This window comes from Lepisma saccharinum, chromosome 24 (genome assembly GCF_977018435.1).
Source record: "Lepisma saccharinum chromosome 24, izLepSacc3.1, whole genome shotgun sequence".
In the NCBI taxonomy this organism is placed as follows: Eukaryota; Metazoa; Arthropoda; class Insecta; order Zygentoma; family Lepismatidae; genus Lepisma; species Lepisma saccharinum.
In genome coordinates, this window is record NC_139252.1 from 54,441,751 (window position 1) to 54,467,026 (window position 25,276).

The 25,276-nt window shown below is 41.0% G+C and overlaps 2 protein-coding genes across 2 annotated transcripts in view; one reads left to right on the forward strand and one right to left on the reverse strand.

Annotated features, from left to right (window-relative positions):
- Window positions 1–25,276, reverse strand: part of Adsl (adenylosuccinate lyase) — a 521,028-nt gene that overhangs the window by 178,830 nt on the left and 316,922 nt on the right. The gene's annotated exons all lie outside the window — the stretch shown is intronic.
- The window catches only part of LOC145978226 (uncharacterized), a 76,835-nt gene that overhangs the window by 28,313 nt on the left and 23,246 nt on the right, over window positions 1–25,276 (forward strand). Inside the window, exons 4-5 of the mRNA XM_083110698.1 lie at window positions 11,183–11,252; window positions 15,715–15,909. Of these exons, the coding sequence (XP_082966824.1) occupies window positions 11,183–11,252; window positions 15,715–15,909 (265 nt within the window). The remainder of the gene's footprint in view (window positions 1–11,182; window positions 11,253–15,714; window positions 15,910–25,276) is intronic.

Sequence of the window (25,276 nt, forward strand, 5' to 3'; positions counted from 1 at the left end):
CTCGTGGCAGGGTTCGGTTTTTCGTGCGCCACCCATATTTTTCCAGCGGTGTATTACTGGAGGATAAGAAAAAATCGACGTACGTGCAACTTGCGGCGTTAAAACGTTGGGGTTGGTCTCCGAAAACTGTTAAATTGGACTTTGAGATAGCGGTGATACAGGAAGGCGATCAGAGATGTGTTCCCACAGACTTTCGGTCCGGTTGTAATTATCATTTTAAGCAGTGTCTGTGGAGGCAGATACAGGAACTAGGCTTAGCAAAGGAGTACAAAGAAACCGTGGAGATTAGGAAAACATGGCGCCGATACCGACAGAAAGAGTCGACGAAGCTTGCCTCGGGATCATGCGAGCGCGCCACAAAATTCATGGACTATTTTGTGGAGCAAAATATGTGTGCGCTCGATGTACTAAATTTGCTTTGTGCGCTCGATGTACGTGCGCTCATCTTCCTACTACTTTTCCAGAAAAATTAAATTAACTGACTTTTCCAGGATTTCCAGACTGGTAGACAGCCTGAGTTTTATATTGAAATGTGTACATTTATCCGTCAAGAAAATATGAAACAAGTTCCGTTTTGTTGTTTTAAAAATCTGGTCATCTTACTATATTGCATTTTATTATTACCACCACTATTAATCGTTGATACGTTCCTGTAATAGACGCGTTGTATTATTATACTATTAATATTAACTTAATACTCAGCGGTGAACGATGAGACTCGGTGAAGTACACAGACTCCTCTCAGGTACAGGGATAGTGTTAGGCAAAGACAATATTCACAGCACAGAGAAATAAAACCACATTACTGAAATAACAAAACTGAAAGGTTTTATTCTTTATTTATTGCAATTATAATGCAAATATACTTGATACGAAGGCGAGGATTTCGCTTTGTCGATGAATTGACTCAACTAAAACGCATCAACTCAATGCGTGGCTATCGGCATGCCTATGATCACATAGACCTAGCTTGCGTCCCGAACTACGTGGGTCGTTCAATATATAAGTTTCCGTATGCTGTAAAAAATTTATTTTTAAGATACATTAGAAAACTATATATAAATGTGTAGGAGGATCCTTCCTCACTTCTCCACATAATCCCCATACAGATTCAGACATTTGTCCCACCGTTGCACCAATTTGTCCATACCCTTTGCAAGAAAATCAGGGCTCTGGCTATTGAGCACTATTCTCACATTACGCTTCACTTCTTCATCTGTTTCGAAACGGTAACCTTGCAATTCAGACTTTAACACCGGAAAAAGATGGAAATCACTCTGCGCTAAATCGGGCCTGTATGGAGGGTGGGGCAGCCGTCCCCATCCCAATTCTTCAATTTTGTGTTGTGTTTGTACTGCTGACTGGGGCGAGCGTTATCATCAAGAAGAATGACACCAGCTGACAGGAGACCTGGTCGCTTATGTCGAATTGCGTTTTTTTTTCAGTTTATCCAATGTTTGACAATAACGGTCAGCATAAATTGTTCTTCCTCGTTCCAAAAAGTCCATAAGCAGAACGCCCTTAGCATCCATGCTTCTGAACTCTTTATGACGCGAGCCCGCGTTTTCCGAACACGCATTTACTTTTCGCCCTTGAGCGCATGCGCCTTTTCGTCTGATAACGAATCGATTGTTGTTCCTTGTAGACGAATGATAGCGCTTGTCAACCATGTGCTTCTTTTTAATGGCATTGCTTTATACAATATTTTATAGCACAGGGAAACTTATATATTGAACGTCCCTAGTACCACACCAAGAGATATGCAATGATAACTGAGCCAATATTTGCTCTTTAGCCTTTTATTTCCAAATTAATCCTTAGGCTAACTTTATTATTTATCGTAGAATGGTTGCAGTATTGTGCATAGCATCAATGCATGGCCATCGGCATACCTATGATCACATAGGCCTAGTTTGCGCCCCGAACTACCATACCAAGATGTATGCACAACACCGAGGAGTTCCTTTTGAGTTTAAAAGCTTCGTCGATCCGTGGGGAAAGTGTGATATTTCTTACGCGATATCCTCGCTTTTATACTATTCTCGAGAACACAGATTCCAGTACAGATGAATCACTCACTATCTACAAAAGGATACTATCAACAAAACTGACATCTACACATGTATAGAAATACAAATTCACATAGTGCACTCTCGCAAACATTAAACTACTCATAATAGAGCATAAAATACAATAAACATTAAACAAAAGATATACATTACAAACAGGGTGCAATATTACATATAATAACAACATTTAAGTGTCCTTTCATAAAAGTATATTATATCAGTAACATATTTTAAAGTTGTGACGTCACATAAAAATATGGATCATATCATCGTTATGACTGGTTATGCTACGCGAGATGCTAAAAAAATTAGGTCGGGTGCTATCTGGTAAGGAAAACGATTTCGTCTAAAGTGGACCAAAGCCTGGTTTTCGATCAACTAACTTAGATATATTTAAATTTTAGCCCAATTAACTTTATAATGAAATATTGTATATATTGGTTTGGAATCACAAATATATAACAATTATTATAAATAATTCACTTTTTTTTGTCCATTTTGCTGTTTCTTAAAAATCACTTTATATTTCAAGTCTACATTTTCGAGAATATGCATACAGCATCCATATTAATGAAGGGGATAAATCTGTTAAAATGGATGATAGTGATATTGGAAATGGAATTTTTAAACGTTGAAAACCTTTGTAGAGTATGATTTGTTGATATGAATAGATTGGACATTCTAGGATTAAATGTTGAGCATCAGGATTATTATTGCCACTTTTACAATTTTCTTGAGTTTTAATTTTTATTTTTGCTAAATGTGCTGGTGTACGTACGTGTCCTGTTCTTAATCTATTAATAAAAACTATGACTTGCCGTGGGAGTGTGTATGAATTGAACCAAGGGACTTTAGATTTAAATTCTGCAATCCATCTATATGTGTTGCCCACAAACTTAAATTGATCCTTGCACCATTAATTCCATTGTTCCATAAGTTTGATTTTTACTCGTGGTAATAAATCAGTATACATTAACCTATTGAAACTTATGAGTTGTAAATCTCTGGCCTGTTTAGCATATATGTCCACTCTATCATTTCCTACATTAATATTATGTGTGGGTGGAAGAAAGCAGTGTACCCGCTGCATTCACTCGCCTCCTATCTTACGTGTTCATTGGTCAAGCCCTCTCGAGTCACTAGCAGTGGCGGCTGGCCAAGTGCAACAAGTGCAGATGTTTTCACCTAATTTTCAAATTAATATTGACATTTTTCATTTGCTTGTTAAATTAAACTATTTCTCAGCAGAACGTACGCGATAATACTCAAATTACGCCGCTCTGCGCTACGCACGTGAGTTCGTTGAAGAGCAAACCTCGCCAGGGTGCGGAAGACTTAGCCGGTTGTCATGGCAACGGTGACGTCACCTAGCGTTGGCTTTGAACATGGTGTCGCCCTCTACGTGAATCAGTTCTCTCGTCGGAGAAAACATTGCATCCAGTGATTGTGGCAAAATCTTTGCGTTCTCGCGAGATCTTGTTCCGCGTGTGTGTTTCGCGTTTCCTAATCGTGTGTTGTGTTCATGTGTTGAGCTGTGGTTTGTACAATGAACCCAGTAAATGACTTAGTGTGTAATTTGTTGCAGACACCATTTTCCAGATGGACGGATCAAGACAAAAAAGACGTTTTAAATTGTGGGCGGCCAACTGACATTCTTCAAATATCAGTTAAGCGAGAGAACAAAAAGGCAGGGAAATCATACAACATTAAATTTAAAAGTTCCTGGTTTGTCGACTTTCCTTGGTTGTGTAGTAGTCGATATTTGCAATCGTTGTTCTGCTGGCTTTGTTTACTGTTTAGCAACAAATACAATGTGTGGAATAAAGAAGGGTATAACGATTTTGTCAATATAACGCGTTCTCTGCATAAGCACAATAATTCGGTGGAACATTTAAAGTGTAAATTACAATTCAAAGTTTTTGAAAAAAACAGGAATACCATAGCAGATGCCCTTCAAGAAAATAGTAGGCTTTTAAATGTACGGTTCAATGAAAATGTAAGATTAAATAGGCTTTTCCTACAATTAATAGTTGACGCAACGCTGTATTTATGTAAACAAGAACTTGCGTTCAGGGGTCACGACGAAAGCGTGTCTTCGCTTAATCGTGGGAATTTCAAAGAACTTGTTGCATTATTAATATCGAGAAGTTCGTTAGAAATACAGAACCATTACAAAAAAATAAAAAACGTGTTCAGTGGTGACTCTAAGACATTACAAAACGAACTCATTGCATGCATTTCTGAGTACCCTTCCATGAAGACATTATCGATAGATTTGCAGCCCTGAAAGATAGAAGGATCGATTTGATCTACAAAACGTAGGTGAGTCAAGCATGATTCAGTTCAACTTACTATTTGTTTTTCATTGCCTATAAATGTACTTCTTCACCTGTTATTTTAGGCACGAGCCGCTACTGGTCACTAGTTGCGCAAAGAACTTGCTTTCGTTCACTTACTCCAGTTATTCCCAGAACAGAGTGGACAGGATAAAAGCACCCTGTGTAAGTGTAAATGTACATACATATTTATTGACTGATTTGTACGTTCCTTTCCTACACCCAGCAAGTCCTGAGGTTACGGTTATTAAAGATCCATGAACCCATAAATTCTAATGGGTTCGGCTACAGTACCAGAACCCTTCTCCTCACACAATTTAAACTCAGTACAGTGGGATCCATGAGTATTACCGTGCAAATTGTCCATGACTATTTTCATTAATTTTTCTCTTACATCCTGTGTGTTTTTAAGCGATGGATTGTTATGTATGCTGGTGCTTTAGTTGTCAACAGCTTGTTTTGAGTTTTCTTTCAACTCTTGAAGCTCTTATTGGATCAAATAAAGTGCACTAACATGGTGATGGACAATTTGCACGGTAATACTCATAGATCCCACTGTACAGCTTGCGTATTGCTTCATTTCAATCCGGAAAAATTGTTCCTGGACCGAATTGAAATACTTTACGAAACAAAGGGGTTCTTTACCGCCCAGAACCCAATTACGCTAGCTGACGCTCTTCTGGACCGGAATTGAAATTATTTACAATTCCTGGACCTTTAACAACCCTGCCTGAGATTCATTGTTTTTCATGTCTACAGCTACACTCTCCCCTTCTCTACGTTATGAGCGGCCTTGCTACACAAATTCCCGAGGGTGTAGCATATAAATGGGTAAACCTATGCTTCACTCCAATGCCGCTTATTTTTATGGGCATATGCAGACATTTATATAAACATTGCAAAACGAGCACTAACCTGTGTTATAATTTATCATCTGTAATTCATCCAAGTTCTGCCCTTATATACACAAAAAATACGGTTTAGAAACGATGTTAAGAGCCACAGATAATAGAACATTTTAATCATAGTTTTGACCAGTAACGTCCTGCTTAAGTTTATATCCTTGAAAGAGGTTTGGAGGTTTCGAATGTGCAACACTGTATCAAGATTACGCTGCAGACGAAACCGTTAAAAGTCAATGGTTTTCGTGAGCTTCCTTGCAATCCGAAATCTCCGAGCTCGAGTTTTTTTTGTTCCTTCGCGACTAGATGAAGACAGAGCTGTGAATATAGTGGCGAGCAATGTAAACCAAGAGCGTGTTAATTTCGTACTGTGCGCAAGAGTGTTATTCTTGGTTACTTGCAGTTACTTGTTTGTGTTATTGCAGTGTGTATGTGTGTTGTGTCAGTTAGACGATTCGAATGCCAGCCGCAAGGTTCACGTTAGAACAAAGATTTATTATGTATGACACGTACATGAAAACAGACTTGTGTCGAGACGTGTGTAGGCAATTTGTACAGAAATTCCCAGGAGTTTCAACTCCACACAGAGATACGGTTAGACATCTTGTCCTTAAATTACGAGAAACTGGATCGTTAAATTTTAAAATACCTAAGCAAAAACGACGGATTCTAACCGAAGCAAAACTCGATGATATTGGTGCACCGTTAGAACGTTCTCCAAACAAACCTCTACGCTGTGTTTCACAGGAGATGGGCGTGTCAAATTCATCAGCACATACAGCCACTAAGCTACTAAAATTAAAACCGTACTCTTATAACACAGGTTAGTGCTCGTTTTGCAATATTTATATAAATGTCTGCATATGTCCATAAAAATAAGCGGGCATTACAGGCCGCAAATGTCGGCATCTCCGTCAGCGCCGCCCGCCACGCTTCTCCCGATCTCTCGGCTGAAGATCGAAATGGACGCACGGTATATATATATATATAAAAGATCGTTCAAGAAATGTAATTTGATTGTTCAAGTTGGAAGTTCACGTGTTTATACAAAAATAGAAACAAATCTACAATTTGATAATGTTGGACTCAAGATTTAAATCAAGTTTTCTTAAAGTGTTTTAATTTTTCTTTGGGAAGAGAAAAACCTTATTAAAAAAACTCACTAAAATAACACACAACTAACTTGAAGTTGAGTGCGTAATATCTCACGATTCTCTTCAAGGAAATTAGGTAAGTTAGGTTTTTAATTGGTTCTTTATTTTCATGTAAGTAAAGTAATTCAATGTAAATAATTATTTATCTCGAATTTTACGTTTGATCTTGAAGTGTAAAATGATATACATTTATTGTTTGTGGCCATTTAGACCAAACTAATAGCTATAGGATATAATATATGCAGCTGAAATCCCAAAACACGACGATCACTTAGATGGCAGCAGCGTCGGAGTGGTGTCAAACGATCAGAGCAAGTGAACCATCCAAGTAATCTATGGTATCTTTAGTCGTTGTTACCGCACAGCACTTATCTTGTGATTTTAATACTGGGAAAACAAGCTAAATCGTGAAAAGGTAAGTAATATAATACATAATTGTATTGTATAATCTAGGATTGTTTACTTCTTGATCTGTATTTGTTCCTACAAGAGCAATTGTTGATCCTAATATTCTGCTGGTGGTAATGATGGACCAATACCAGTTTCAAAATATTTCTGTAATTGCTCTGCTTTTACTATCAGTTCGTCATGTGTTGTGTTTAGTAGGGTAAAGGAGGGGAAGTTCGCCACCAAAATGCTTTTCATTTTTTCCCTTCTAAACGAATTGGGGGAGAAGGACAAAATTTATACGATACTAAAAGTAGTCATTGTGGATTATGAGGAATATAACACAAATACTGTGTTACGTATAATTATGACGTAATATTAAAAATACTAAAATGAGAAAAAGTGGCGAAATTCCCGCTACATGCTGGGAAATTCGCCATATAACTTATCATTTTATCGCCAGTTTATGCTTAAAACTGCTTAAAAAGATACAATACAAATATGTTTAAGAAACATAGGCCTAAATGCTCATATGCATTGTGAACAAGTTGTGTGTGAAAGATTGCCTGTAAGAAGGGAAATTCGACACACTTTCTGTTACTCTGGCGAATTTACCAGCAAATGCATAGTCGAAAGAAAACAACGGTAAATTTTCCGTAACCGGAAAACGCTTGAAACTCGCTATTTATGTCACTTTCCATTTTCCAACTTACGTATTCTGCATTGAGAAACATTCCTGAAGGTGGCATTTCGCTTTTTTCACGGAAATAATCTATATTTTCGACGTATGAAGTAAGTTTTGTTCGTTTCTTTTTCCCTTCGGTAACACGCTAAATGGCGGTCACAGTTTCACTACCGTAGTCGGCATGCAGTGTTTCCATCCCACTCCACCCAATAATACCTACGAAGCCCCACAAACCATCGACGCATAGCCAAACGAACCATTTCCGGTAAGGTTAGGTTAGGTTAGGTTGGGTCACGTTTAGGTTAGAATAGTTAAAAATTGGTTTAGAAAAAAATGCGTAGCCCCACACACCATTCTCGCATAGCCCCACGAACCATTGACACATATAGCCCCACGAACCATTGACACATATAGCACCACGAACCACTGACACACAGCCCCACAAACCATTTGCGGAAACGTACCTTCTTCAGTTACTAAAACACGTGTTTGGAAATAATGACCGGGATTACGTCATCACACACAGGCAACATCCGGCTGGAAGGAAATAGAAGCAACAGCTTTCGTGCATCGGTCACACATTTATATCGAAAAATACATGATTTACCGGCAAAATTCAATGAACGATGCGAGAAAACACTTCCTCGAACTTCCAGAAGTCTAAAGAAACAGCATTCGGTAAGTAATTTCTCCTGTAAATTTTAAGAAATCAGTTTTCCGGATACGGAAAATTTACTTGTACATGCACGCTTTCCAAAGCAAATCTTGTCACGACATTCTTACGGTTTGAGGTTACGATATCAATAATTAAAAGGAAAAAATATAATTCTTATCTGCCACGAAATGAAAATTTCCAACGTAGTATTGAAATTCGGTACCTTTCTTTGACTTCTGTGTAGACGCAACTGCGCATTCCAGACTGGACTGCTTGCTTGCTAGTTCGCTCACCACACTGTAGTTTTCAGTGGAAACAAAGCACATGTTACTTGATTTTTTACAGGCATCAGTGAGTGTTTCCAACCTATAGTTTCTATCTACGATTACAAAAACCACAAGTACGGCGAAATTCCCAGCATGGCGAACATCCCTTCTTTTACCCTATGTGTTGGTTAAGTTTGAAGGCCTCAAAACTAAATAGAAATTTCGTTCTATCCAAGGGATTTTCGTCCCTCGCTCCGGCATGTAGTAAGGCCCGTCTCACGTGCAGTAGAATCTCTATTCCTAGTTCCACACCACAGATCTAGGGAAGAAACACGGTTAGAGATAAATTAATGTTCAGTTAGTGGTATGGAGAATTAAACTAACTGAAGCTATTAACAAAAAAATACTGCATCTTAGCCAATTTAAAATGAACAACAAACAAATGTTTTCACCTTACAATATTTCGGTGCTCTTTTCTTCCTTGCGTTGCGGTGTTGGACAAATTACTGACTTTGTTTTACACACACATATTTTAGTATGGGTCATCCCATGCCAATTCAACCAAAAAAAAGGGGGGGTTGGAATCCATGGTCTCAGATTTTGATGAAACTTGGCACATTTAATCCTTCCAAGGTAATGAGAAACCACATATATTTCTTTCCTAACTTGTCTGGTTTCATTTTTATAGCCCCTCAAACTTTCAGTGATTCCTCACTTCTTCCATTCCCAGAGCCTCCAAGTGTGAGCTGCACTGTCTCAGAAAAATAATTCTATCATCTTCCTCATATTATTCAATCTTTTTGAAATTTCACTACAATGTTAACCAAACAACAAGTATTTCAGAAAAAAATATGACAGCAAATCACATTCATATTTTAGTACACCAATAAATTAATGAAATAACATTATCTGATTTATTTGCGCCAAAAACAAGTTTTACTAAATTTGATTTATCTTGTAAGGAAAAGGTGCAACACCAACACAAGTATTTGTAAAATGAACTAGGATACATGATCTAACTTACCCAGAAATACAATTGATAGCTTTTTCATTCCTTCTGAAAAGATGACAACTTATTTCTGATTTTTTTCTTAAAAAATTGCTACCAGATTTTATATTTTTCAAATTAACTCAAAAACTAATAATATAGCTTCAAAATATCACCTCATACTCATTGAAGCAAATTTTTAGAACATAAAATTTTAAATAATGGTTTCATTGGTACGCGGAAGGTGGGGATGGGGAGGCTGCGCCCATTTCACAGGAAACTGAATGCCAAAATGAAAGTATGTATTTCAGCCACAGTAATTTGTGTTTATTACTATATGGATATTGAAAAAAAACTGACAGTGTGTTTCTTTCAGGAGTGACATTATTATGGGGGAATATGCCTCGTTTACCACTATCCTCCCCGCAAAAAGTCCTGCAGACATCCTTGAATGTTTTGTTTTCAGTAATTATTTGATTGAAAGCACACACTTATAATTACTTAATTAGTTTATTGACATTAGAAAAAAGAAAGATTTTGAAAAGTGAATGAATACTGCGTACTAAAACTTTTCAAGGCATGGAATGAAATTAATGAAAGTACCTCGTATTTTAAGTTGTAGATTTGATCCAATTGGTGACTTTGCTGCTGTATTTATTTGTGTACGAATATTCCAAAAAACTATCCCGTGACAGTGTAAATTTTATGCACGCATGGGCTACAGACAAATTTACTGAAAAAATTATTTATTTGGGTTATTTACGAGGGCCGTTCAAGTCAATCCCTGACTTTTGAGTTTATAAAATAAAATAAATTTCAAGGGAAGGAAACTGCTTCTATTTTTCGTACTCCCCTGCTACATTTTCACCGTTTAACTAATGCTTGGGAAGCTTCGGCATAGAAAGATTTATCAGTACGTTTAAACCATTCTAGGACAGCCTACTTCACTTCGTCATCACTGCTGAAATGATAACCTCCGAGGAATGCTTTTAGGGGTGCAACCAGGTGGAAATCACTGGGCGCTAAGTCCGGGCTGTAAGGGGGTTGTGGCAATAATACCCAGCCGATTTCCTGGAATGTTTGCATAGTGCGTTGAGCGGTATGAGGTCTTGCACTGTCCTGCAGAAACAGATCAAATCAGGCCGTTTCTTCTTCAGATTAATGACATTTTTGCTATTTTTACCCCGTGGTGTCAATATCAACAGTGAATATTACTGAACATTCAGAACACCTTAGCAATTTCACGACAGGTGATGCGACGATTGTCAATGATAAGCTGTTCCACGCGCTGAATGTTCCCAGGAATGACTTATGGGCTGGGAACCAGCGGGATTGTAGGTGACACACGTACGGCCGTCTTTGAAACGCTTGCACCATTCAAATGTCTTACTGCGGCCGAGTGTTTCATTATCGTACTGTGCTTGCAGTATTCTGTAAATTTCAGCTGGTTTTATGCCCTCCTTCACTAAAAATTTCCGTGTAAACGTTCACTGTTATCCGCCATCTTGAATACTGGTCTCTTGACTGACGTGTGCAATGAGCACCGCCTACCAGTAACAGGGCTCAGTTGCCAGTTCCTACTGCATGCACTACCTCCACCCTAGGATTTCTTTTTAAAGCTGAAAGAAAAAAGGAAGATGAAAAAAAAGGGTCCGGGATTGACTTGAACGCCACTCGTGTATGGTATTAAAAATACATGTACGATTCGAAGAAGAGGAAATTTGTATTCTCTCTCTCCAGATATCAAATCGCAAATGTCATGGCAAACCGGCAAGTTGTGGTTCCTGTGGTGCTCAGGTTGTGTCAGTGCGTAAGTAAATCGTTTATCATGTTTGGTAGAGAACTGCATAACTAAAACTCACGGCCATGAAAATAAGCGGCTTGGCAGAATTGCGCTGGTGCCACATGTGGGAAAAGCAAAGCAGAGCGAGGCAAAAGTCGCTGGTTCCCGCACACTGTGTGGCAACGTCAACCAGGCTGCGTTGCCTAGTTCGAGCGTGAGGCCGACCTCTCTCCGGGGCACTATTGTGTCATCACTGGTCTTTTGTATCACATGGATGACAAAGACCAACTCTACAACGAGATCTTTCATTCTCTTAAACCTCCGAACACACGGGGTTGTGCTCCGACGTGGCAACAGCGCGAACTTCTGCCACACGCCTAATTTCATGGCCATGCGTTTAGTCGAAGGGTCAGGTTTAGTGACATAGCTGGGCAATTAGTAGAGACCAAACGTTGAGCGCTTAAAAAAAAGGCACTAAAAATCCAGAAAATAATCAGTTAAATAGGTGCTAAAACTTGCTACCAAATGAAATACATCTTTAAATAATGATTATTTAATTAGGACGACATACCTGGTACACATATAACAAAACAGAATCCAAAGAAAATAATACATGCACTATATCACTATCAGCACACAACAGTCCTTGGCAGTCATTAACAAACAGTTATTGATTACTGAATGTTTAATGTCATGATAACTCACCTTTTAAGTTTTGTATTCTATCTGACATCACATTTGACCGAGGAGACGGGGATATTGATGGCGCCGCTTGCTTTAAATTAAACAGGCAACTTCTATGTAATATAGAAGCTACGAATTTGGAAAACACTTCCAGAAAGGAGATTTAGGCTCCGGAAAAAGTAAGAGAAATGCAAATTTTCGTTATCAGTTGCTGTAAAATTAGGAAAATGCGGAAGTTTCGTTGTTTATAAATTAAGGAAATTTACATTTTTACTATTTATTACCTATATAGATTGTGTTTTTAAATGCCTTGCAGTATTATAATTTGCTCAGTACCATGAACACAGGATTACTCATTAATATTATCACATTAAAATTATACCTTATTTACTATAAAAAAGAAATGTGTTCTTTAATAAATTTACAACCATCTCGTATTTATTCCTTTTAACATTTCCATTTCTTTTGGATAGGATGATGTGAGGATCATCTGTCTCCCAAGGAGAATGCATGTGATGATTTTTGTAATGGATAAAGGCATGAATAAAGTTAGCCCCAGCTAAATTGAAACCAGAGTAATAGCAGCAGACAATGCACCTGAGTGTCACCAATAACAAATCATGCTTTTTTTGCTCGTATAACTTGAAGTGCGTGTCTCTTACAGTATGTATTGCGAACGAAGCAACCAAGTTTTTCATAAATATTATTTATTTCTAAACCAAAAACAATAATTTGTAATTAAATTCAAGAGGGGCCTATCTTTGTTTATTTTTCTTTTTGCGTGCTCAAAATATACACACATGCTCATGTTTAGAAGTTATTTCGCATTTATATTAAGTAATGACACATTTATTAAATAATATATGCACAGAAAGTACTTCTAAAATTTTAGGTTTCAGGAGACAAAAAGAAGCAAAAATACATTCTGCTTGACATGCATGCAAGTTTTGATGTGTTGTGCGGTTGGCAACACTGTGGATTTTCTCAGTGTCTGCGATGTAAGCAGCTCGGCGGTTGAAGCAAGACTGGCACGGAAGATTCTGAGCTCAGTTCTCGCGCGGATTGATACATAAAACCTGCTGCAAACTTAGCTTGACGCTTGGCTTAGTACGCATGCCCGTGCCCCAGGAACTTGCTGCAGGCTGTTTCCATTGTCCGCGGCGCACGTTGTGCGTCAAAATCGTTTGGGGCAATTATGTGTCCCCGGCACTTGCGCCACGGCATGTTGCAGACAGTTTCCATTTCAACAAATCCTTGGCACATGCAGCGTGTCATGTTGCGCAGCAAATTTGTGGTAATGGAAACTGGGGTTAAGGGATGCTATTGAAGCGATGGTCGTTGGAAAGAAAATCCTGGGAAGAAGATACCAACCGATTGACGACATCAAAATAAATGAGTCCTACGCTGCTACAAAGCGAAGAGCTGAAGATCGAACAGCATGGAGGTCGCAAGGAAAAACCTGCCCCTGGACAGAAAACAATTAATGAATGAATATGAATAAAACACCAAATCGCGCATGCAAGTAAAACAAACAGAATTCCGACAACTACAATTTTTTCGGCGGCAGGTCAGTTAATGTGGGAGAATATGCCACTGTTAATACCCTAATTTGAACTAATATCAGTCATTTGTACGATGTCTGTAAGGGAGACTTCACACCGAAGCGAAAAGCGACAGCAGACATGTGTAGCTGCTGATTGGTTCGTTCCCAAGCGACACGTGTCGCCTCGGTGTGAATTCTACCTTAAGTATAGGGATTTAGCCTAACATCCGGTCTCTATACTCTGTCCCGGAACAGAGCGAGCGAACGAAAGCAAGTCTCTACGCAAGTAGCGACTCGAGAGTGCTCGACCAATGAACGACTGCAGTTACGCCCACTCGCTTTCTCCCCTTCTGTACATTTATGCGCTGCTTGCTCCAGGATAGAATACACTAATTACTGATCAATTGAACAACATATTCAGTGAATCACCACTATACTCTGTTATGGCTACCTCCGGAGCAAGGCCGTGCGCATAGCTGCAGACAAAAGATGGGGAAGAAAATCGAGTGGGCAGAGCGAAGCAGTACATGCTGCTGGTGGTATAGTGGAACCACGAGCAAAATAACCTGCGCAGACCAGAGACTCCTGTGCACCGTATCCCCGCGAGTAGGGGAGGGGGAGAGTGGACCATGCTTCCTTATGGCTAGAGTTGAACTGAAGAAGGGAAAACTGCGCGGGGACTTTTCGTCCCAAGGTTTTGTTTTTCTTGTGGTCGATCTATAACTGCAGTCGCTTTCTCCCCTCCACGCAATCCCTCTCAGGTGTTCACTTGTGTAGACGTATCGCGTTACTACTTGCGCAGAGACTTGCTTTCGTTCGCTTGCTCCAGAGATCGAGGGGACAGAGTATACACACTGCGAGACGAGAATACAAATGACTGTCCACTTTAGTTGACCACCGTGCATCTTTCTGGTACGATTATACGAGGGTCACTATTTATATTTTGAGCCTAACAATGAAAAAACAGGAATTTGGCATTGAAAACTGCTTTATTGTTTTTCGAAGTATTCTCCTTTATGGTCAATACACTTTTGCATTCGTTCGAACCATTTGTCAAAGCAGTTTTTCCAATCTTCTTGAGACACCTCCATAATATGGTTTTTGAACGCATCAACGGCGTCTTCCGCCGACGAAAATCGTTGTCCACGCAATTTATTCTTGACATTCGGGAACAAGAAGTAGTCATTGGGTGCCAAATCAGGACTGTACGGCGGATGACCCATCAATTCGATTTTTTGACTGTTCATAAAGTCGGTTGTTAGACGAGATGTGTGACAGCTGGCATTGTCTTGATGAAGAATGATCCGACGGCGTTTGTTTGTTTTCCGTATTTCACCGAAGACCTCTGGCAAACAAATTGTTGTGTACCATTCAGAGTTGACCGTTCTACGTTCCTCTAAAGGCACAGTTGCCACATGACCAGTTTTCCCGAAAAAACAGGCGACCATTTGTTTCGATGTGCTTCGAGCGCGAACTACTTTTGTTGGATTGGGTTCATCTTGAAACACCCATACAGTCGACTGCTGTCTACGTTCCTGCTCATATGCGTATATCCATGATTCGTCACCTGTTACAATCTTATATACGTCTTTTGAAGCACCACGATTGCATTTATTGAGCATTTGTTTGCACCACTTGACGCGAGCGTCTTTTTGAGTTTTTGTCAAATTGTGTGGGATCCAACGAGAACATACCTTTCTCACAGCTAAATGATCATGTAATATTTTATATATGCTGGTGGAACTAATGCCTATGGTTGCTTCAATCTCACAGTATGTCACATGACGATCTTGCAGTATTAGGTTTTGCACAGCATCAATGTTTTCTTGAACAACAACTGATTTTGGACGACCTTCGCGAATTTCGTCGGTGAGCGAATGCCGGCCACGATTAAATTCGTTATACCAGCGTTTCACAGTGGCAAAGGATGGGGCTTCATCGCCAAATGTGGAAGTAAGTTGATCGATGCACTCTTGTCTTGATAATCCACGTCGAAAATCATTGCACGAAAATGTTCATGAGTTAATTCCATTTTATTGTTGTCACGCAATCTCCAAGGCAACATAAACAACACAAATGAAGCTATTGACAAAACATTTGAAGTACGTTATGGTCAATAATGCCAGACGATTCCGTGCAAACTTCAAATCGCGCCTAACTTCAATCAGTGTTGCCAAGGCTCAAAATATAAATAGTGGCCCTCGTACAGCAGATTGCACCATACAGTTGTCCCTCGATTTAACGTTTTCGTTGTTCTTGCAGGTTGTCTCCGTTCTGTGCCTCGGTCTGTACTTGGATTGCCTTCATCAGTTGAGGAAGAATCACTTACTCATCTCGGCTTTCCTCTTCCTGCCGCACGAGAAATATGCTGTGCCCGTCGGGATCTTCATCTCTTTCCTATTCATCAGTATAGTGCTTGCCATGGCGCCCCTCATAGACAAAACGGGCCCAACAACTGTAAGTTTATTGATTGATTGGGTTTATTTTATTTCGCATTGTCCACTTATGGGTCATCGAGAAGTATAGGATGAGTGGTGATGTGATGAAATTGATGAAAGGACACTCAGCATTCCCAGGCCGGGATTCAGCGCCGTATTCTCCATGTTACTGCATTCACCGACGGTGAACCAACTTCTTTCATATATTTTTATACATATAACTTTAATATATGGGTAATTGCTTGTAACGACCGCCATGTTAGGCAGATTTCAGTCGTATATTGTTGGCATTTACCTTATTCGTAAACTTTCAAGTTAAGAACTTGGATTAAATTATTTATACTTAATTGTTTTCATAATTCATGTATACAGGGTGATTGGTAAATCGACCTATTCCTGGAAAGGGGTAATACTAGACCACATTTGCAATAAAATTGACCCTACGCACCGGGGGTCGGAAATCAATGGGTTTCGAGTTATTGCAGTTTGTAGATTTTCGTGAAATATTCCGACTTGCGACCAAAAAACTAATAATTGTGAAAAAACTACTACACCCTGTACACTTAATGGACACATTACTAACAGCTGACGAATGAGTGACTACTGGGGAAAACATTCATGCCCAAAATTCCCATACCCACAGAAAGAAACAGTCATTGGTGCACACGTCATGAAGAAATGTGGAAATTATCGTTTAAATCGAAGAGGATTACTCAAAAAATTGGTAACACACTTAGCGTAAAAATTACGGAAAAAACTTTCTCGTTTCATAAGCTCTCCAAAAATATACAAATGTTGTCAACTGGCACAAGGGGTTGGGGGAAAAATCTGAATAAAAAGCGGAGAAGGCGCGTTGTAGACCTCTTTGTAAAGTGAAAAGAAGTTGTCGGTTGTGAGATATAAAGGAACGAAAATGAGTGAAATAATAATGTTATTTACCATTCTCATGATTCCAGGTTGTCAGAATTAACTGTTACGAAAACTACAAATCCTGTTAAAATTGCCTCCCCCGGTTACGTATGCAAGCACGCAGCCCGCGGCGTACTTCAGACACAGTCACTCGCGTTGACACTCTGTCTCTTATGTCTCAATTCTCTCTCTCAACTCTTCTTGGGAATCCACTGGTGTACTGTAGACTGACTCTTACATGTAACCCCAAATGTAAAAGTCACATGCTATTGAGGAGGGATACCCTGTCAGAAGGATGGATTTTTGTCGATTTTTACTACATACCGACACTGAAGACCCCCATCACCTGACAAGAATTCTGTGGACGGACGAATCCAAATTCGACCGCTATGGTATTACGAATTTTCATAATGCGCATTTTTGGGCCCCTAGGGGTCATAACCAGAGCTAGGAATTTTAGGTGCAAAAATTTACCAATAAAGGTGCAAAAAAGGTGCCAATTTTTGTAGGAAAAAGGTGCTAAAATAGGTGCTAATTTTCAGATGTAAAATTTATTGTGAGCAGTGCATACATATATGATTCAACTTGTCTGGATAAACACGGAGTATTCACTGGTTTTAAATCGTTTAATATAACTAAGCAAAGAAAATTCTCTGATACATTAGAAAGCGACATAAAGTAAAACATGCTTCTTCTTACTTGCTTAGAATTAGTCATCTAGAAAACTGTTAAATAGATTACATTCAAAATTTCTATGTTCTTCTGAGTGAGGCTACATCTGCGGTCACTAAGCAGATTCTTGTAAGTTGAAAAAGAACGTTCAACGTCAACAGACACAAGTGGTGCGTATTATGTTTTCAACCGGTAATCCACATCCTTTGCGACTTGCTCATCCACATGCGACTTTTTGAACATCAGGGTTTTTGGCTAAACTTTGTTCTAACTTCTCTTTCCCGACCCCTTGCAGCTCTCGTTGCACATCCACCAAAACAGCCCACTGTGCTTCCTTTTCAGAACACTGCTCCTTCAGTTTTGTGATTGCAGTAGTAAGGAAAGAGAAGCCATGTACAATATAGAGTTCATCTTGAAATTCCTGTTTAAGTGCAAGTTTTTTGGCTTTTTCTACAGCTGAGGAATCACTAGGAAAAGCATCTAAAAATTTCGATATTGTATGGAAATGATTGTAAATAAACACTGCAGCTTTTAACCATGTACCCCATCTAGTGAGGATGGAGAGGGCGGTAGTGGAAGTTTCCTAATTTCTACGTACTTCTGTATTCTAGAAGGAGCCTTTTTCAGTATTTTCTTAATGCTAGAAACAAATTCGTTCACATATGTATATTCATCTTTAAGAGCTTCACAAACTCTATGCAAAGCATGAACAATGCAGGGGACATGTTTTAAGTTAGGATACATATTCTTCAGATTAGAAAATGCAGCTAACATGCAAGATGTTTCGTCTGTAAGAACTAACCACACACTATCATATTTTACGCCCTCCGGCCACAATACAAAACATGCATAATTGAAACTTTGCATTACCCTTGCATTATCTGTTTTGCCGAGAAAATAAGTTTTTAAAAGCATGGGTTTCACTTGATACCCATTGAGAGGTGCTACTCAAATGTTCAAAACGTACCTGTTTTGCCTATCTGTGGTTTCATCTAGTATGAAATAGACTGGATGGTCAGCTACTACTTGCCTGATCTGCGGTTTCATCTAGTATGAAATAAACTAGATGGTCAGCTACTACTTGCCTGATCTGCGAGATTTTAGCTTGATAAAGAGGTTGAAGGTAAAGATTTCCTTAAGGTGCTCTCATCTGGAACAGACTTTCCAGCATATTTTTGCAAATATGATTTCATGACAGGATTGTTAAGTTTCGAAAGAGGTATTCCACACGCTATAAATGTCCTTGTAAGTAGTGCCAATAAGCGGTTTCACAAACCGAAAATGAGGCTCGGTGAGGCTCGCCTTAATGGATTTCTCTCGTAAGGCATGAGCCTCATTTTCTGGCAGTGTTGCCAGCTCCTTACTCGAAAAAATCACCAAGGTTTTTTTTTGGGTCTAACCTAGCCTAAAGCAAGGAGCTGGCAATCTTGCTTGAGGCTCGCCTTAATGGATTTCTCTCGTAAGGCATGAGCCTTATTTTCTGGCAGTGTTGCCAACACCTTACTCGAAAAAATCACCAAGGTTTTTTTCTTGGCCTAACCTAACCTAAAGCAAGGAGCTGGCAACCTTGCTTAAGGCTTGCCTTACAGTGCATAAAGCAAGGAGCTGGCAACCTTGCTTGAGGCTTGCCTTACAGTACATAAAACAAAGTTGCCAACCTACTGGTATTTTTGCCATAGCCTTTTACAAAAGAGAGAGGAGAGAGAGAGGGAAGAGTTAAACAACCGACAGCTGCCAACACCCACCCTAACCTAACCTAACCTAACCTAACCCACTCTAACCTAACCTAACCTAACCCACTCTAACCTAACCTAACCTAACCTAACCCACCCTAACCTAACCCACCCTAACCTAACCTAACCCACTCTAACCTAACCTAACCCACTCTAACCTAACCTAACCTAACCCACCCTAACCTAACCTAACCCACTCTAACCTAACCTAACCTAACCCACTCTAACCTAACCTAACCTAACCTAACCTAAAGCAAGGAGTTGGCAACCTTGCTTGAGGCTTGCCTTACAGTGCATAAAGCAATTTTTGCCAACCTACTGGTATTTTTGCCATAGCCTTTTACAAAAGAGAGAAAAAAAAGAGAGAGGGAAGAGTTAAACAACCGACAGCCTACCTACAGCTTTTTTTCTTTTTACTTAGCAAAAGCTACCATTTTTTTTTTTGAGGCTTAGCCAATTTATATACTGGCGTAACATACACACACTAAACAAGGAGAGCCGGCACTGCCGTAAAAGAGAGAGAGATGGGTGGATGGTAATATAGTATGTGTGTGCGTGTGTGCGTATAATATGTAGCATTATTAACTAGAGTGTGTTGGCAATTTACTTACAACTAAAAAAAAAAATAGAGATGCCAACTTTGCTGTAAGATGAAGAGAGAGAGAGAGATTTATGGCTGGCAACAGTGGTGAGCGAATGCGCCATATCGTAATTTTCCAAGTCCCGAAGGCCAATGTTTGTATATCGTGACCTTTGTAAACCTCTCTCTCAGGGGAACGATGTGCCACACACGCGCGCGCGCGTATGTATTGTGACGCAAACAAACAAACAAAATAATAATTGTTGTTTTTTTAGGATACCTGGCCCCTATAACCTCGCCAGGGTGCGTGGTGCCCAACCAAAAAGTAAAGGTTTTCCTGTATGGCCTTCGAACGTAAAATTGATTGACGTGGGGGCGAATCTCTTCGGGGGTGTCTTTCAATTTGTACATTTACCCGTGCATACTATTCATCATTAATTTAGCCGCGTTCTGTTTGGCGTCTATTTCGAGCAGTTTACCCGGTGATTCGTGACGGCGCGATAAACATCAACTTCCGTACCAGGCGGAATGTCTGCTCCGGCGACGTGGAATTTGCGCCACTCCCAAGTTCACGCCACCGGCGACGTGGAATTCGTGACGCCGCGATAAACACCAACTTCCGTACCGGGTGGAACGTCCGCTCTGGCGGCGTGGAAGTCGCGCCACGCTCAAGTTCATGCTGAAAAAGGGGAGGCCAGCTGCTGTACGTAACCCCCGACCAACTTGTAATGATACTCGAGATGCTACCGTGGGAAACACAAACATTGCTTGTTCTGCAACGCTTCGCTGAAATAGTAATGCGAGAGATGCCAGTTGAGTTTGTGCCCTCGAACCTGGTCCGCGCGCAACACGCTCTGGCAGCACAATTCGGGTTGCCCTAAACTCAGAGGCCTAGTGAGTTGGCAATACTGACACGACCTAGTTTTTGCTTATATTGTCGCTGCAACCGGATGCGACGGCGGGAGGAGAGAAGAGAGAAAAGAGAGATGACTTTAGTTTCTGTGGAAGTTTCTGGACAGAACAGTGAAGTTTTTGCGACTGTGCGCGATTATACTACCATTTGTGAGTGTTAAATTGCTAGCAGCCTTTTGTAGGTAAGTTTTGTTTTTTGTTATTTCTTTTGCATGTGTGTGTGTGTTAATAATAATAATTACGAGTGGCGTTAGTGAACAGAAAGTGTTGTTTTGATTAAACATCGGGTATCGAACCTGGAGATTAAAATTATACATGTATACGGGGGAGAAACTTTATCTTTTTGAATGTGTTGATATTCTAAGTTGGATTTGTTGTTTTATGCACAGTAAGACTAACCGAAACTGGACCTACAGTAAAATCCGCCGGGTATCGAACCTGGAGATTAAAATTATACAAGTATACGGGGGAGAAACTTTATCTTTTTGAATGTGTTGATATTCTAAGTTGGATTTGTTGTTTTATGCACAGTAAGACTAACTGAAACTGGACCTACAGTAAAATCCGCCGGGTATCGAACCTGGAGATTAAAATTATACATGTATACGGGGGAGAAACTTTATCTTTTTGAATGTGTTGATATTCTAAGTTGGATTTGTTGTTTTATGCACAGTAAGACTAACCGAAACTGGACCTACAGTAAAATCCGCCGGGTATCGAACCTGGAGATTAAAATTATACAAGTATACGGGGGAGAAACTTTATCTTTTTGAATGTGTTGATATTCTAAGTTGGATTTGTTGTTTTATGCACAGTAAGACTAACCGAAACTGGACCTACAGTAAAATCCGCCGGGTATCGAACCTGGAGATTAAAATTATACAAGTATACGGGGGAGAAACTTTATCTTTTTGAATGTGTTGATATTCTAAGTTGGATTTGTTGTTTTATGCACAGTAAGACTAACTGAAACTGGACCTACAGTAAAATCCGCCGGGTATCGAACCTGGAGATTAAAATTATACATGTATACGGGGGAGAAACTTTATCTTTTTGAATGTGTTGATATTCTAAGTTGGATTTGTTGTTTTATGCACAGTAAGACTAACCGAAACTGGACCTACAGTAAAATCCGCCGGGTATCGAACCTGGAGATTAAAATTATACAAGTATACGGGGGAGAAACTTTATCTTTTTGAATGTGTTGATATTCTAAGTTGGATTTGTTGTTTTATGCACAGTAAGACTAACCGAAACTGGACCTACAGTAAAATCCGCCGGGTATCGAACCTGGAGATTAAAATTATACATGTACACAGGGGGGAAACTTTATTTTTTTTGTCTGTGAAGGTTCTAAGGTTTTGTGAATATGTTGGAAAAGCACTAGTATATACATAGAGCAAAGTTACAAGGTTTTACGTCCCATAGGAGTCCTATTGGAAACATAATGATTAGTGCTTAAACAAGAACATTTTCATAGTTTCACACCTCTACTAGATTGGTAGAAAAATATACTAGTAGGCAATAAAATCTGAAGAAGATTCGTGTCTAGCAAAAATAAGCTAAATAGAATTACACATGCATACAATATTTATTGTGCTTTTTTCTATCTACAATCATATTTTTCTTATATATTTTTTTAAAGGGTTGATTAAAACACATATTTGAGGAAAACAACGCCACCCATATATAAATAAACCCCCCAAACTAACACTAATTAGAATTAACCTACAAAATTTTTCTCGTAAGGCATTTTTTTGTAAACACTCTACCACCAACAGATCACATATAAATAAACATACCCCCCAAAAAAATGCGCTCCATGAAAAGTTGCCCTGTGTGCAAGATAACCATATCAAGCCAAAATTTTGCAAGACATTGTCGTACCTGCGTGCCAGGCAAGCATTTGGCTGCCACTGAACTATGTTCCGGATGCAATAAACAGTTCACAATTGCGTATGTCAAGAAGCATAAGCTTAATTGTCTAAGCAAAAATACATCTGGGGCCCAGCCTTCGACCTCCACCAAGAGGAAGGCAGAAGCAGCCTCCATCAATGCACCATCCGCCAAACGTGTCAAGCCTGTGGCGAAAGCGAACCAGACTGCTTTCGAGCGTTTGTTAGAGGACTTTGTCATCACTTCGGAGGGCTCATGCGACGTGCGTAGTTTTTTGGAGAACGTGCAAGCCAAAATCATTTCCATCCTCGGCGATGCGCTTGCAATGCACTCCACCAAATTCTACGCATCGCTACGTTGCCAGTACAAGAAGCCGTCTGATGAAATTTACAGCTTCTGCCACAACACCAAGGCGAAGACGCTGCATCTGGCGGATGTCGACAACCTCGAGGTCATCTACAACCAGTTTGCCGATGAGCTGGTGGCAAAACAGGAGGAACATCAAGCTAAAGGCTCGGGGGGTTCGCTGTGTGGCGAGCCTCACGAACTGTGCGTCAAACTTTGTAAGTTCGTGCCTCTCTCCGCCTCCAGCTACGTCCCCTTACCACCTGCCATTGTGGCAAAGAAGGCTGTCCTGAACATTCAAAACAGTGACGCCAAGTGCTTCGTATGGTCGGTGCTTGCAGCGTTGCACCCTGTCCACTGGAAAAACCAACCACGCCGGGTTAACCACTACCTACCCTACGAGCCAGAGCTGGAAGTTGCGATGGCTGGGATCGACTACCCGGTGGCGCTTTCGGACATTCGAAAGTTTGAGGCCCGTACACACAACCCTCGGTTGGCCATCAACGTTTACGGTCTCACTGACGAAAATGCGGTGTACCCCATCAGGGTGAGCGACGTAGAGGACGATGGTGCGCAGGAAATTCACCTTCTGCTCATCAAGGACGAGACCCATCACCACTACACCCTCATCCGTTCCATCTCTCGGTTGGTGTCGAGTCAAAAAAGCAAGCATCGTGATAGCATAGAAGTTTGTCGAAGGTGCTTGTCAACTTTTGATAATCGAGAACAGCAGGACTACCAGCGCATCAGAGGTCCCAACATCGCTGCAGAGAAGCTTGCCAGCCACAAGATCTACTGCAATGCCAACGAGCCGGGTGTGGCAGTCTTGCCCAAACCTGGCACTGTGGAGCGTTTCCACATGCACGGTGCCATGGTAGAGCATCCCGCTATCATCATCGCGGATTTCGAAGCCTTCCTCAAACCCCTGTCCACTTGCGATCCCGACCCCGAAGTTTCTTCCACCACCCCTTACCAACTCCACGAGGCCTCGAGTTATGCCTACGTTGTGGTGCGACGAGACCAGCACATCGCCCCCGAGCCCCACGTGTACCGTGGCCCCGACGCAGCCAAACACTTCCTCGAGAGGATGGTTGTCGAGGCCAACGAGATAGGGAAGGTACTGTTGGCCCCCAAGTCTATGCTCCCACTGCCCCCCGACGATCAGCGTAGACACGACGAGTCCATCGCTTGCCCTGTCTGCGACAAGGAGTATACCGCCAACAACCGTAAAATCCAACACCACGATCACTTTAACGGTAGGTATGTTGGTCCTTGGTGCAACGGATGCAACCTCATGGCCCGGGACCCGCGATTTATCCCTGTGTTTTTTCACAATGGCTCGGGATACGACTTCCACCACCTCGTCAAGCATCTTGGGTACGACAACGAGGGAATTAACGTTCTCGCCCAGAACGAGGAGCGTTACATCAGTGTGAGCAAACGAGTGTCGATCTCAGAATTACGCTCTACCGTCGAGCTTCGCTTCCTCGACTCTCTGAGGTTCCTCCCAGCAAGCCTCGATGCTCTCGCAGGGAAGCTTAGCGACGAGCAAATGCTTATTACCTCCGGAAACTTTCCGAACTTGGACGCAGGTCTCTTCAGGCGTAAGGGTGTCTACCCCTACGAATACGTCACAGACCCTTCCAAGTTCGCAGAGACGACGCTACCTCCTCGAGCAAACTTCTACAGTCAGCTGCGAGGCTCGAACATCACCGACGAAGAATATCACCACGCCCAGTCCATGTGGCGCGAGCTGGGCTGTCGAACTCTCGGGGACTACCACGACGCCTACCTCAGACTTGATGTGACGCTCCTCGCCGACGTGTTCCAGACGTTCCGTGCGACCGCCATGAAGATCTACCAGCTGGACCCTGCCTACTTCTACAGTCTTCCTGGACTGGCGTGGTCGGCCATGTTTCTGGTGACGAAGATCGAGCTGGAGCTTCTTTCGGACGTGGACATGATGCTGTTTGTAGAACGTGCCGTGCGGGGTGGAATGGTCCAGGTGTCGCAGCGACACTCGCACGCCAACAATCACCACATGGCCACCGGTTACGACCCCTCACAACCGTCCAGCTACATCATGTACACGGACGTTAATAACCTCTACGGACACTCCATGATGCAGCCACTCCCCTTTAGAGGCTTCGAGTGGGCTGACCCTTCCAACTTCGACATCGAAAGCTTCGACGATTCGGAACATGGGTTCTTCGCCGAGGTGGACCTTGAGTTCTCCGAGAAGCTGCAGGATTTGTTCAGCGATCTTCCCCCTGCACCCGAGTTCAAGTGTCCACCCGATTCCAACCAGAAGAAGCTCGTCATGGATTTCGAGCCCAAGA